Source organism: Sinohyriopsis cumingii, chromosome 5 (assembly GCF_028554795.1).
Source record: "Sinohyriopsis cumingii isolate HCF-2022 chromosome 5, ASM2855479v2, whole genome shotgun sequence".
In the NCBI taxonomy this organism is placed as follows: domain Eukaryota; kingdom Metazoa; phylum Mollusca; class Bivalvia; order Unionida; family Unionidae; genus Sinohyriopsis; species Sinohyriopsis cumingii.
In genome coordinates, this window is record NC_142965.1 from 5,092,591 (window position 1) to 5,107,948 (window position 15,358).

Genomic DNA, 15,358 nt, shown 5'->3' on the forward strand with positions numbered 1-15,358 from the left:
GATGCAATCAGTTCATTGGCATATATACGGTGTTACTGGCCCTATTGATGCAATCAGTTGATTGGCATATATACGGTATTACTGGTCTGGAAGACAAATATGACTGTCACAACTATAATTCAGATAACAATAATTTACTATTCTTTGTTTATCTTTGAGAGGTGAGATGGCAGTGATTGGCAAAGTCGAGCACTTTAGAGCACTTGGCCACCCCCCATTTGGCCACACCTTTTGATATATAGCTCTGAGTTATATTGTTATGAGTGAATATAAATAATAGGAGACACTATGAGGTCAATTAAAGACACTTCATTACAAGTACCAAACAGACAGAACCACTAAGGTCCTGTGATACTGTATCAGTATTCTACCGTTCTGGTGGCCTAGTGGTTAGAGCATCCACCTTGGACACGGGAGGTCATGGGTTCAATCCCCGGTCGAATTATACCAAAGATTTACAAAAATGGTACTAACAGCTGCCTCGTTGGGCATTCAGCATTAAGAGGTTAGTGTTAGGACTGGTCGGCTTGGTGTCAGGATAATGTGACTAGGTGGGATATCATGCTACATGTCTGCGGCATGATGCCCCAGTGCTAGACGTCACTATATACTGCCAGACTGCAGACATCGTAGCGATATGACTGAAAAATTGCTAAAGCTACGTTAAAAATCCAAATCACATCACATCACACACACAGTATTCCACATAAGCAGTATCAATTTTAAGGTCATGTGATACTGTCTCTTTATGAAGCTGCAGTTGTGATATAATATTTCTACACACAGAAAGTTTGAAATCAAGGATACTAGGATTCACTGGCATATATTCTCAACACTTTTTCAGCCAGAACTCGAGTTCAAAACCCCAGTATGACACTTAAAGTGCACCTATGCCATCCTAAATTTGGAAGCCTATTAGAAGGACCCAAGTTAAGAAGACCCTAAAGGTTCTGTTATTCAAACTTAGTTATACAGTAGTTACAGACTGTGAAATGTTTTGGGTTTTGAGTATGATCCTGAGTTCCTGCCAATAGATTGGAAATACACTGGGTCATGTGTCATACCTGGGTCATGTGTCATGTCTGGGTCATGTGTCATGACTGGGTCATGTATCATGTCTGGGCCATGTGTCATGTCTGGGTCATGTGTCATGTTTGGGTCATGTGTCATGTCTGGGTCATCATAACATCATTTAGAATTTAGAGAAAACAGTGTTCTTCAGTTGTAATCATAAACTGTTTCTATTTTGTCTTGTAAAGAAATACGCAAAATATTTGTACACCACTACATCTACAACAGCATTATTATTATTATCATTATTATTATTATTATAATTATTATTATTATTATCATTATTATTATTATTATCATTATTATTATCATTATTATTATTATTATTATTATTATTATTATCATGATTACTATTATCATTATCATTATTATTATTATTATTATCATGATTACTATTATCATTATTATCATTATTATTATTATCATGATTACTATTATCATTATTATCATTATTATTATTATTATTATCATGATTACTATTATCATTATTATTATTATCATGATTACTGTTATCATTATTATTATTATTATTATAATTACTATTATCATTATTATTATTATCATGATTACTATTATCATTATTATTATCATGATTACTATTATCATGATTATCATTATTATTATTATTATTATTATCATGATTACCATTATCATTATTATTATCATGATTACTATTATCATTATTATTATTATTATTATGATTACTATTATCATTATTATTATTATTATTATTATTATTATTATTATTATTATTATTATTATTATCATGATTACTATTATCATTATTATTATTATCATGATTACTATTATCATTATTATTATCATGATTACTATTATCATTATTATTATTATTATCATGATTACTATTATCATTATTATTATTATTATCATGATTACTATTATCATTATTATTATTATTATTATTATTATTATTATTAAATACTACAATATGTTGCTTTGATATTATAATAAAAACTGATTTGGTCTCTAATGATCTTTCATTTGTCCCTGTTCTGCATGGAGGAAGAAATGACTTCTCCCTGTTTTGGGAGCCTAGGATGGTCTTTAAACATGCCCTTTATTAAATATTCCCTTGTTTCATTCAGCCAGACTAACAAAACAACATGAGATCATGACAAAACAAAGCTCTGAAGTCTCCCATGTAACACTAGAGCAAAACTAAGTTTTGAAATGTGATCTGATTAGTTGATGAAAAATTGTGATGATGAGATGAGGTAATTGTGATGATGAGATGAGGTAATTGTGATGATGAGATGAGATAATTGTGATGATGACATAAGGTAATTGTGATGACATAAAGTAATTGTGATGATGAGATGAGATAATTGTGAAGAGGACATAAGGAAATTGTGATGATGAGATGAGGTAATTGTGCTGATGTGATGAATTAATTGTGATGATGAGATGACGTGATTGTGATGATGGGATGAGATAATTGTGTAAGGTAATTGTGATGACATAAAGTAATTGTGATGATGAGATGAGATAATAGTGAAGAGGACATAAGGAAATTGTGATGATGAGATGAGGTAATTGTGATGATGAGATGAGGTAATTGTAATGATGAGATGAGGTGATTGTGATGTCAGAATGAGGTAATTGTGATGATGAGATAAGGTAATTGTAATGATGAGATAAGGTAATTGTAATGATGAGATAAGTTAATTGTGATGATGAGATAAGGTAATTGTAATGATGAGATGAGGTAATTGTGATGATGAGATAAGGTAATTGTAATCATGAGATAAGGCAATTGTAATCATGAGATAAGGTAATTGTAATGATGAGATGAGGTAATGGTAATGATGAGATGAGATGAGGTAATTGTGATGATGAGATGAGGTGATTGTGATGATGAGATGAGGTGATTGTGATGATGAGATGAGGTAATTGTGATGATGTGATGAATTAATTGTGATGATGAGATGAGGCAATTGTCGTGATGACATAAGGTAATTGTGATGACATAAAGTAATTGTGATGATGAAATGAGGTAATTGAGAAGAGGACATAAGGAAATTGTGATGATGAGATAAGGTAATTTTGATGATGAGATGAGGTAATTGTGATAATGAGATGAGGTAATTGTGATGATGAGATGAGGTAATTGTAATGATGAGATGAAGTAATTGTGATGATGAGGTGAGGTAATTGTGATGATGAGATGAGTTAATTGTGATGATGAGATGAGGTAATTGTAATGAGATAAGGTAATTATAATGATGAGATGAGGTAATTGTGATGATGAGATGAGGTAATTATGATGATGTGATGAATTAATTGTGATGATGACATAAGGTAATTGTGATGATAACATGAGGTAATTGTGATGATGACATAAGGTAATTGTGATGATGACATTAGGTAATTGTGATGATGACATGAGGTAATTGTGATGATAACATAAGGTAATTGTGATGACATAAAGTAATTGTCATGATGAGATCAGGTAATTGATGATGACATAAGGTAATTGTGATGATGACATAAGGTAATTGTGATGATGATATAAGGTAATTGTGATGACAAAGTAATTGTGATGATGAGATGAGGTAATTGTGATGATGAGATGAGGTAATTGTGATGATGAGATGAGGTAATTGTGATGATGATATGAGGTAATTGTGATGATGACATAAGGTAATTGTGATGATATAAAGTGATTGTGATGATGACATAAGGTAATTGTGATGACATAAGGTAATTGTGATGATGAGATGATATCATGATTAATGTTCACCTGGACCATTTCATTTGTTTTTTAAAAATGCCTCATATTTTGTGTGTTTGCAAAGTGATGTTAAATAGTATGATATAAAGTTTCAATTTATTTTGGCTTGAAAGTTTGCAGAATATTAATATATGCATCTTGAAAATGTTGGAGATGGTAAGAGATCCATTTATAGCTTTTTTTATACAAAATTGTACCAAATATACTTCTTTTGGTGACATAAATCATCAAAGGATTTTACCAGACCTTTGTATAGTAGAAATCTTCAAGAGCCATTCAAGAAGTCTGGTTTAATGAGACTAATTAATTAAATGTTATTCCTTTGACTAAAACATAAAAAACTTATTTTTCATAACTCTTTTTTTTCAGGTTGTCCCCACCAAAAGTGCATTTCCACAATATATTTGGAGAGCTTCTGACTATGTCTCTAAAAGACCAAATCACATTTGAGATAGAAAAAAATGCTCTAACACACATAATAGATGGTCAGGTCTTGAAGGAAGCCGGAGACCTATTTTTGGTCTCGGGAACCTGCAAGGTCAGCCTGTTGCCAGTCAACATTACCCACACTGAGTCTATTTTCCCATCCATCACTCCCACAGGAACATATGTCATTCCATCCACTCTGAGTGAGTATTTATATATAATTTATAAAATGCCAATTTTGGAACCTCCTTTCTTATTATTTATTTCCAATCAAAATAGGTTCAGTTTCTGTGATAGCATAAGATATATGTATAGCAGAGACTCACAACTAGGCTTACACCTGTGTCATAACACATGGCTGACTTTCATATGCAAATGAGGGTTTCATAAAGGAGCTGGTAAGGGCTATCCTCTTGCATGGTGGCATGACTTTTTTTTACATTCTCTGCCTTGATTGGTTATGATTCAACCTTTGATAATTCCCCTAAAATTGATATAAGCTTTATATTTCTAATTTGCAGATTGAATAAAACTTATTGAGCATTTAAATTATTCTGAAAATGACTTGGGTTACTAGAACAAAAAGAATGCATAAAATATGGTATTTGATTTACATTTCACAGTTGCAACAGAAAAGCTTTTCCAGTCTATGCTATCTGTGGGCCAGATGTCAGTCTCTGTGTTATCTGCATGCCAGTTATCAGTCTCTATGCTAACTGCATGCTAATTGCCAATCTCTGTGCTATCTGCATGGAAATGCCAGTCTTTGAGCTATCTGCATGCCAGTGATCAGTCTCTATGCTAACTGCATGCCTATTGCCAATCTCTGTGCTATCTGCATGCCAATTTCCAGTCTTTTTGCTGTCTGCATGCAAGTGATCAGTCTCTGTGCTATCTGCATGCCAGTTAATAGTCTCTGTGCTGTCTTCATGCCAATTGCCAGTCTCTGTGCTATCTACATGCTAATTGCCAGTCTCTGCTATCTGAATGCCACTTATGAGTTTCTGTGCTAACTGCATGCCAATTGCCAATCTCTGTGCTATCTGGATGCCACTTTCCAGTATTTGTGCTGTCTGCATGCCCATTTCGTCTCTGCTTTCAGAATGCCAGTTATCAGTCTCTGTGCTATCTGCATGCCAATTGCCAATTTCTATGCAGTCTGCATGCCAACTGCCAGTCTTTGAGCTATCTGCATGCCAGTGATCAGTCTCTATGCTAACTGCATGCCGTTTGCCAATCTCTGTGCTATCTGCATGCCAATTTCCAGTCTTTCTGCAGTCTGCATGCCAGTGATCAGTATCTGTGCTATCTGCATGCCAGTTATTAGTCTTTGTGCTATCTGAATGCTAGTTATCAGTCTCTGTGCTATCTGAATGCCAGTTATCAGTCTCTGCTGTCTGCATGCTAATTGCCAGTTTCTGTGCTATCTGAATGCCGGTTATCAGTCTCTGTGCTCTCGACTTGCCAGTTACCAGCCTCTGTGCTATCTACATGCCAGTGCCTGTCTCTGTGCTATCTGGAATGCCAATCTCCGGGCCATTTGTGAGCCAGTTAACAGTCCTTGTGCAGTCAGTAGATCAGTTACTGATTTCTGTGCTATATGTGTTTCTGATAGCACTGAGACTACCTGTCTCTTCAAGAGATAAGCTATAGAATGGAAATATTCTATTACTATTCAGGAACAATTCTTATTTGATGTCTATTTACCACAACGTATTAGCAACAGTTTCCTCAGATAAAAATATATATACAAGAAAGTAAATAACTTGTTTGTTTAAAATATATGCTAAATATACTGATCAAACTTTTAATATTCAGTGTTTAGATAAGTTTTATAATATAGTTTACTTACTGTAATGTTAAAAGTTTGCAATTTATTAGATTTACAGTTTAATTTAGTAGTCAGGTACATTTGCCTTAAAATGTGGCTTGACATTTAATTCTACCTATATATTTGTATTTGGGCTAGTGTTTGTAATCTACTTTTGTTTTTGTCAAAGAAAAAATGTTTTGACCAACATGGGTGTGAATAAACAATTTACATTAATGTTTATGTTCTTAATGTAATTTTATAACTCATATATGTAAAATATAAAAGCATTTTTACTTGCTATTATATAAATCAAATATCTGTATGATTTAAAATTTATCATTCATTGATAAATCACTCATTTAAGTACATTACCAACAATATCTATATAAATTTCATTGGTAAATCACTCATGTAAGTACATTACCAACAACATCTATATAAATTTCATTGGTAAATCACTCTTTATGTACATTACCAACAATATCTATATAAATTTAATTGACAAATCACTCATTTAAGTACATTATCAACAATATCCATATAAATTTCATTGGTACATCACTTATTGTAGTACATTACCATCAATATCTATATAAATTTTATAGTTTAAGTACATTACCAACAATATCTATATAAATTTCATTGGTAAATGACTCATTTAAGTAGATTACCAACAATATATAAATTTCATTGGTACATTACTCATTTAAGTACATTACCAACAATATAAATTTCATTGGTAAATGACTCATTCAAGTACATTACCAACAATATCTATATAAATTTCATTGGTACATCACTCATTTAAGTACATTACCAACAATATCTATATAAATTTCATAGTTTAAGTAGATTACCAATAATATCTATATAAATTTCATTGGTACATCACTCATTTAAGTACATTACCAACAATATCTATATAAATTACAATGGTAAATGACTCATTTAAGTACATTACCAACAATATCTATATAAATTTCATTGGTAAATGACTCATTTAAGTACATTACCAACAATATCTATATAAATTTCATTGGTAAATCACTTATTTAATTACATTACCAACAATATCTTTATAAATTTCATTGGTACTTCACTCACTGAAGTACATTACCAACAATATCTGTATAAATTTCATTGGTACATCACTCATTTAAGCACATTACCACCAATATATATATATATATATATATATATATATATATATATATATATATATATATATATATATATATATATATATATTTCATAATTTAAGTATATTACCAACAATATCTATATAAATTTCATTGGTAAATCACTTATTTAATTACATTACCAACAATATCTTTATAAATTTCATTGGTACTTCACTCACTGAAGTACATTACCAACAATATCTATATAAATTTCATTGGTAAATCACTTATTTAATTACATTACCAACAATATCTATATAAATTTCATTGGTACATCACTCATTTAAGCACATTACCAACAAAATATATATATATATATATATATATATATATATATATATATATATATATATATATATATTTCATAGTTTAAGTATATTACCAACAATATCTATATAAATTTCATTGGTAAATCACTTATTTAATTACATTACGAACAATGTCTTTATAAATTTCATTGGTACATCACTCATTTAAGTACATTACCAAATACTATATACATTTTATAGTTTATGTACATTACCAACAATACCTATATAAATGTCATTGGTAAATGACTCATTTAAGTACATGACCAACACTATCTATATATATTTCATTGGTAAATCACTCACTGAAGTACATTACCAACAATATCTATATACATTTCATTGGTAAATGACTCATTTAAGTACATTACCAACAATATCTATATAAATTTCATTGTTTAGATTTGCTGTAAGTCACAAATTTAATTTTCATCAATTTTTCTGCCTCCAGTTATGAAGCACTGTCTGCGACGGCCATGTAGAAATGGTGCCACATGTGTTGATGGGGGTGACTCGTACTACTGTGAATGTCCACTAGGGTGGAGAGGACATGACTGCAGCATAAGTAAGGAGGATGGATATTATCTTTTTATTCTCCATTTTTAAATTTAAGATTTTCTTGTACCACAATATGTAACAGACTGCATTTTTATCCCATAATTTGCCTAGGTATTGTTATTATTTGGCTTTGAAGAGAATAAACTGGAGAGATTTTAGGTGTCAATTTTGAATTTCTCTCTCAGTGGCATTTGTATTGGGAAACATGACAGTTACATTTCTATTGATGTTATCATCAACAATGTTAAACATTTGTGTTGAAGTGTTTACAGGAGGAGACTTAAACACATAGATGCAAGTGAGACAAGAGGCTGCATGGAACACATGGCATTATTTGAATATGATTTTGGTTTATGGGCTAATGCTTACTCTATACAGTTTTGAAATTTATAAATTGTAAAACATGAATAATTATTAACCATTTATATTTCTGAACTCTAAAAACAGCTTAATAAAATATGAAACAAAGCAGGGCCTATTTATAAATAATTCAACAAGCAAGGAATGTGTTAATTAGTATCATTATATCTGAAACAGAATCTTTCATGAATTCAATCCCTCCAGGCAATTACCAATTTTCCATTCAAACCATAAATTTGGTTCCTATAGTAAAAAGCTAGTTATCCAGTCTGCCCTGGTAGGTATAGATTTTGTCTAGATAAATGATAATCAAGATAAATGATATACAGTGGTCCCTGGTAGATATGGAATTTGTCTAGATAAATTATCATCCAGATAAATGATATACAATGGTCCCTGGTCAATATGGAATTTGTCTAGATAAAGATCATCCAGATAAATGATATACAATGGTCCCTGGTAGATATGTAATTTGTCTAGATAAATGATCATCCAGATAAATGATATACAGTGGTCCCTGGTAGATATGTAATTTGTCGAGATAAGTGATCATCCAGATAAATGATATACAATGGTCCCTGGTAGATATGTAATTTGTCGAGATAAATGATCATCCAGATAAATGATGTACAATGGTCCCTTACTATAAAGAGCCCAGGATACTGCTGTCCCTCCATAACACAGATGTGGTAAGGAATCTGACCAAATAGTGTTTTCCCTGCTAATTTTTTTATTATTTCACTTAGTTTTAGTTCATGGTCCTAAATGAAATGGTGCAAATCTTACATCCAAAATGGCTGCCATAGCAGTCACTTTGAAAATCTTGTTAATGCTGAAGAATATCAGATGTCTTCAACATTCTGAGGTTAAAAAGAAGAATTGGTATTATCTTAAATTGATCAAAATTCTTTTTGGACAGTTGAGTCTTAGTCCCTTAAAGGGACTGTTGTTTTATGCTTGACATAGAGAAGCAGTATCATATAGTTTGAATACTGTAATTTAAGGAATAAGTATGTGTGTGTGTGTGTGATTTGGATTTTTAATGTAGCTTTAACAATTTTTCAATCATATTGCTATGATGTCTGCAGTGTGACAGTTTATAGTGATGTCTAGCACTGGGGCATCATGCCGCAGACATGTAGCATGATGTCCCACCCCGTCACATTATCCTGCCACCAGGCCGACCAGTCCTAACACTAACCTCTTAATGCTGAGTGCCAAGCGAGGTAGCTGTTAGTACCATTTTTGTAAGTCTCTGGTATGACTCGGCCGGGGATCGAACCCATGACCTCCCGCATCCGAGGCGGATGCTCTAACCATTAGGCCACCAGAGCGGTAGGAATAAGTATTAGTTGTAGTTATGGTAGTAGTCATACAAATGTACGTATAGGTTTTGGTTCAAGTGTTTTTCATATTTTCTAAGCTCCTTCATGAATTTTCATTATATTTAGGATGAATCGTTATGAATCATTATGAAGTTAAAAGATAAGTCCTTCTGCAACATCCTTGCTTGTCCTGTTGATATTAGCGTCAAGGTCACTTGTCATACAAGAGTGCATTGATGGTGGGCTTGGTATGCCTTGCCTTTCTTTTTTATGGGTATCAATTTTCATGGTGTATCAAAAGATGACATGTTCTGTAGCACTTTCATTGATTGGGTCAGTTATATTGTGGTTTGCACTACACTATGAAGATTGCCAAAAGGGTATCCCACAAACTATAGTAAATTTCATAAGTCTCTATAAACCAAATACTCAAGCATGGCAGTTGGATCTGTTTGTCTGAGTACAGCAAGTGTAGCGAAAACATCAGACTGATATTGTATAAGAATATACTTGACATTCTTTCAGACATTGATGAATGTGCCGTTAATCCATGTAAAAATGATGGGACTTGCAGAGACACACCAGGGTCATTCTACTGCACCTGTCCTCCAGGTTGGAAGGGAATCTACTGCGAGAATGGTGAGTGTAACGTTTAATTTGAGACAATCTTTATAACCTTTTTGTTCTTTGAAAACTGTCAAACTGGACCCAGAATATTCCATATTTCTGCTGACTCTAATTGCAGATAAAGTCCATCTTAATCTACCTTTGTTCACCTTGACATCAAGTGTTATTTCTCACTGAGAAATCCAACCATTGTTTTGGGTCCCATTATTTGCCATATGGTAAAGCTTCCAGTTCTCATGATGGCTCAAGTTTGGATATAAAGTGGCCATTGAGGAGACATTAGAGATCCTTCTTCGATCGATAATCACTTTTTAGTTGAGTCCAACTGGACACAAAATGGACACTGATCTGCCATTGCTTTGGCAGATTAGGATCTGTGTTGTATGATCAGCTGATTATTTCTAACATACTGCATAGACCCATATCTGCTGGTGAATTTTGTAACAGCAGATCTGGGTCTGTGCAGTTTCAGTTGGACTTCACCTGTAAACTAGTATGGATAATAACACCTGTTTGGAATCATCCATTAGCTGTTGCATGTGTAAGTTTTTGGAATAGACACTATGACTGCAGAGGTGCAAAGCAAGTATGTTACTTCAACAATCAGACCCCAGTAAATGTTGACAACATTATTCAGGCCCCAGTATTTGTTGACATCATTTAGACCCTAATAAATGTTAACATCATTCAGACGACAGTAATTGTTGACATTATTTAGACCCTAATAAATGTTGATATCATTCAGATGACAGTAATTGTTGACATCATTTAGACCCTAATAAATGTTAACTTCATTCAGACGACAGTAATTGTTGACAACATTTAAACCCTAATAAATGTTAACATCATTCAGATGACAGTAAATGTTAAAATCATTCAGACTTCGTTAACGTTAACAACATCATTCAGACCCTAGTAAATATTAAAGTCATTTCAACCCAAGTAAATGTTAACAAATGTTATGTTTGAACATATGGTTATTGAAAAACATGGCATCCAATATATAAGCAAACTGCAAGCTTTGGTATGTAGAATATTCATGATTACAAATTAAAGAAAAGCTTGTATTAAAACTGATTTAAACAAAAAATTCCCACTAGAGCCAACTTCTACACTTGATAATTATCCACGAGGAATAATTTTATTTTCTGCCTCTTCAATAATCTCACTTAGCTTAATCAGTTAAATTTGTTTTTCTTTATATTTGCCAGATATCAATGAATGTGAGAGGAACCCCTGTTTTTATAACGGAACCTGTGTTGACACTGATGGGTCATTCTATTGCCTTTGTCCAACAGGAAGAACTGGAAGCCTCTGTGACATCAGTCAGTTTGTTATGTTTTATATTTCTCTATCTACAGCAATACAAATCATTTGAGCAGTGTCTTTGCTCTTTTTTAATGATCTTACCATTTTTCAGGGGACATATTGAATTGGATCTTATATATGCCTGTATGTTCATTCCACCTTTATTTCTTCACAAAAAATGTATTATTAGATATCATTCAAATTTGGTCAGAAACTGTAGTTTACAATGACTTTTAATAAGTTTGATCTTCAGTATTCTCCATCATTATGTCCCTGATTGTTCATTGGACTCACACTTTGTTTCAACTTCATAATTACTATTGAGCTAATCCTATTGGATTTCAACAAGAACTGGCATGCTGCTTGATATCAGTGAAATCTCGGGTGACTTTTTATGATTTAACATTTATTATCATTTGGTAGAGTTATGGTTTCTTTTGTGGGTGACCCAGTTTTTTTTTTACAGTCTAACTTGGTGTAAAGCCTAACATTAGCATGGTTAAATACAGTGCCATCTTTCTGTGAAGTTATGGTTCCTGATCAGTCAACCCATTCATTTGTTGGAGTTATGATTCCTGATCAATAGACCCATTCATTTGGTGGAGTTATGGTTCCTGATGAATGAATCCATTCATTTAGGGAGCGCTCACCAGTTATTATGTACTTTTGAGAGAGTGACTTATGTAAGGTGAAGTTGTTTGCATTTAAAACATGCACAATGGAGAGAATGTTGGCATATGCTACATTAATGTAATGTGGATGACATTTCTTTGGATATTGTACTTTTGGAAATTGTACATGATCTAAGCACACTGCTAACTAAAATGACTGCTCCCTTGTGCTCTAAAAAATTAGCCTGAAATAGTCTGAAGTACACTATCCATAGCAGCTATTAAAATAGGGAAATGAATTTTGCCAGACTAGACAACACCAGCTTCTGAAAGTGCATTGAATGAATTACCAAATATGTAAAATTTAAAAAAAGTTATCAGCTCTGTTTTATACAGTTTACCTCTGATGTTCAGGAAGTGAAAATTACCAAGTTGAGCTAGCACTTTTTTGAAAGGTGCACATCTGGAGTAAGGCCAAGCTGTATACTCTATAACCCATATTACACCCATCAAGCATACACCAAAATAAAGGGAATTAAAGGTTCTTTGAATTATACCTAAGATATACAAGGTCTTTTTTAAATAGCCAGTATAACCAGTGAGGAAAGTCGGGGAAATTTTTTTTCTTTAAAATTCTAACCCTATGCAAAATGCGAAACTGTAGAGCGCCACCTTAGTTAAGTTATGGCTCCTGATCAATGGACCCATTCATTTGGTGAAGTTATGGTTCCTGATCAATGGAACCATTCATTTGGTGGAGTTATGGTTCCTGATCAATGGACCCATTCATTTGGTGGAGTTTTGGTTCCTGATCAATGGACCCATTCATTTGGTGGAATTATTGCTCTTGATCCATAGACCCATTCATTTGGTGGATTTATGATCCCTAATGAATGGACCCATTTACTTCTGCACATTAAATTCTATTTCAGTTGGATTTAAACAATTTTGGAGTGCATATTTGTATTAACAAAACTCAGATGGATTTGATTGTCAAAATTTTACATCATAATTTGATCAGACAGCATATAGCTTTTTTAAGTTTATTCCAAAATTGGAATGTTCTGTCACTGCATGTTATTTCTTTTTAATGAGTTTTACACTGTAAAACTATTACCATTGATGTATTTTAAATGTATCCTCAGATGTGTATGAATGCCAGCAGAATGAGGTCTGTCTGAACGGAGGTACGTGCATTGATACAGCTGGATCCTATTTTTGTCTATGTGCCAATGGCTGGACAGGAGATGCCTGCGAAATCAGTAAGTGGTCCCATTTTGTTGTCTGCACTATAACAAGACATCGATTGCACTCTACTATTTAAATTATGGATGCAAAGTCAGAATGGAGACGCATAGATTTTACTCCACTATTGAACTCATAAATTTAATGTCAGCCATTTAATGAATGGAGACACATCTATTGATATTTCTTCCCTACAAATGGCTCAGCTAGAGATGCTTGAGAAATCAGAAAATTACCTCAAAGGGAATGCCCCTTTATTGAATTCCAAATGGTACTGAAGCTCATAAAGAAATTGAACTCTACAGCTTGTATATATTTCATATTTGTTTCACTAATTGCACACAGGAATCATTTAGGCAGTTCAGCTTTTGAATATCGGGTTGAAGGAGTGTTTAGATGGCATAAACTAATTTTTGTATTTAAACCAAAATTGACTTTCTTCATTTCGGGAGGATTGTTTGACATTACAATTCAGTGGTTACATCAAGTTAAAATGACAATTGCTTAATAACGTAGATATAGATGAGTGCCTGAAAAATCCCTGCCAGCATAATGGAACATGCCTGGACACCCCTGGCTCCTTCAGATGCAGCTGTCCTCTTGAGTGGCAAGGCCAGTACTGTGAAAGAGGTATTACTCTTCTTTGTGTCTGTTATCATCATCATCCACTTATTCCTCCATTCTCACTTTCTTTCCTGGTGCTACTTTTGCCTTAATGGCTTTATTTTATTTCTTACGGTAGGTACTACTACTACTACTACTTTAACAGAATAACTAAAGTGATAAAAATGCACTGATAAACACATTTGTGTGTGAAAAAAAACCTGAGTTTTGTTTTTATTATTTAGGAATTGAAAATTTACATCTAAAAAAAATTTAATTTCCTCTGGGGATGAAGAAAATACAGCAGTCCCCCTCTTGAATGCCCCCCCCCCCCAACCAGCAGCCATCCGCTTCAAAAGTACCCCTCAAGAACGGCCATCCTGTAACGCAACCAGCGGCCAGCATATTAGTACAAAAATATAAAATGTTCCCCTCACAAGCAGACACTTTTTATTTCAAATGTATCCAGAACCAATAATTAATTCATATCATGACATAAGGTAAGTAATCAGATTATCTCTATTGTTGATACATGTCTCCTGATATCAAGTTTCTGTTACTGAAAGAACTGTTGACTAAAGTACACATAACCCTAAGATTAATATTATAATATTTTCTATAAAAGCCGATGTATACAGAAATGGGCTCAGTAATGTTATGTTAGAGTTTTGGGCTACACACAGCTGTCGAGTTCTTCTCCTTAATAATTACAACCAGATGTAATTGTCAAGGTAATAACAGGGTCGGCATAGGCTAAATATAGATTTTGTGAATTAACACACACACACAAAAATTGAACAAAACAGGGTACCGGACAAAGACCAAAAAATCATGTGACAATGAATTTGTTGCTTCCTTTTTGGGTTTCATCTGCATAATAAAAATCACATACAGTTAGCAGCATCTGAATAAATCATTACCAAACATTAACATGTCATCACATAATCAGAGACATATTATTTTAGAAGAAAGTTGGTTATTCTACTCGATGACATGCGATGAGGTGAGGAGGGGATACTTGCCGAACAATTTTATGTAGAAAAGACTCAAATAAAACAATTTTATGTTGAAAAGACTCAAATAAACAATGTCATAACCAATAAGGAGGTTATTCAGCAGCATTAGGTAAATGGAGCAAATGGAAAGAGAATTAGGACTATGTACCAAGAT

The 15,358-nt window shown here is 33.0% G+C and overlaps 1 protein-coding gene across 1 annotated transcript in view; it reads left to right on the forward strand.

The window, feature by feature from the left end:
* Positions 1-15,358, forward strand: part of LOC149798563 (uncharacterized) — a 258,625-nt gene that overhangs the window by 50,463 nt on the left and 192,804 nt on the right. Inside the window, exons 16-21 of the mRNA XM_089957207.1 lie at positions 4,193-4,452; positions 8,003-8,116; positions 10,320-10,433; positions 11,633-11,746; positions 13,486-13,602; positions 14,102-14,215. Of these exons, the coding sequence (XP_089813333.1) occupies positions 4,193-4,452; positions 8,003-8,116; positions 10,320-10,433; positions 11,633-11,746; positions 13,486-13,602; positions 14,102-14,215 (833 nt within the window). The remainder of the gene's footprint in view (positions 1-4,192; positions 4,453-8,002; positions 8,117-10,319; positions 10,434-11,632; positions 11,747-13,485; positions 13,603-14,101; positions 14,216-15,358) is intronic.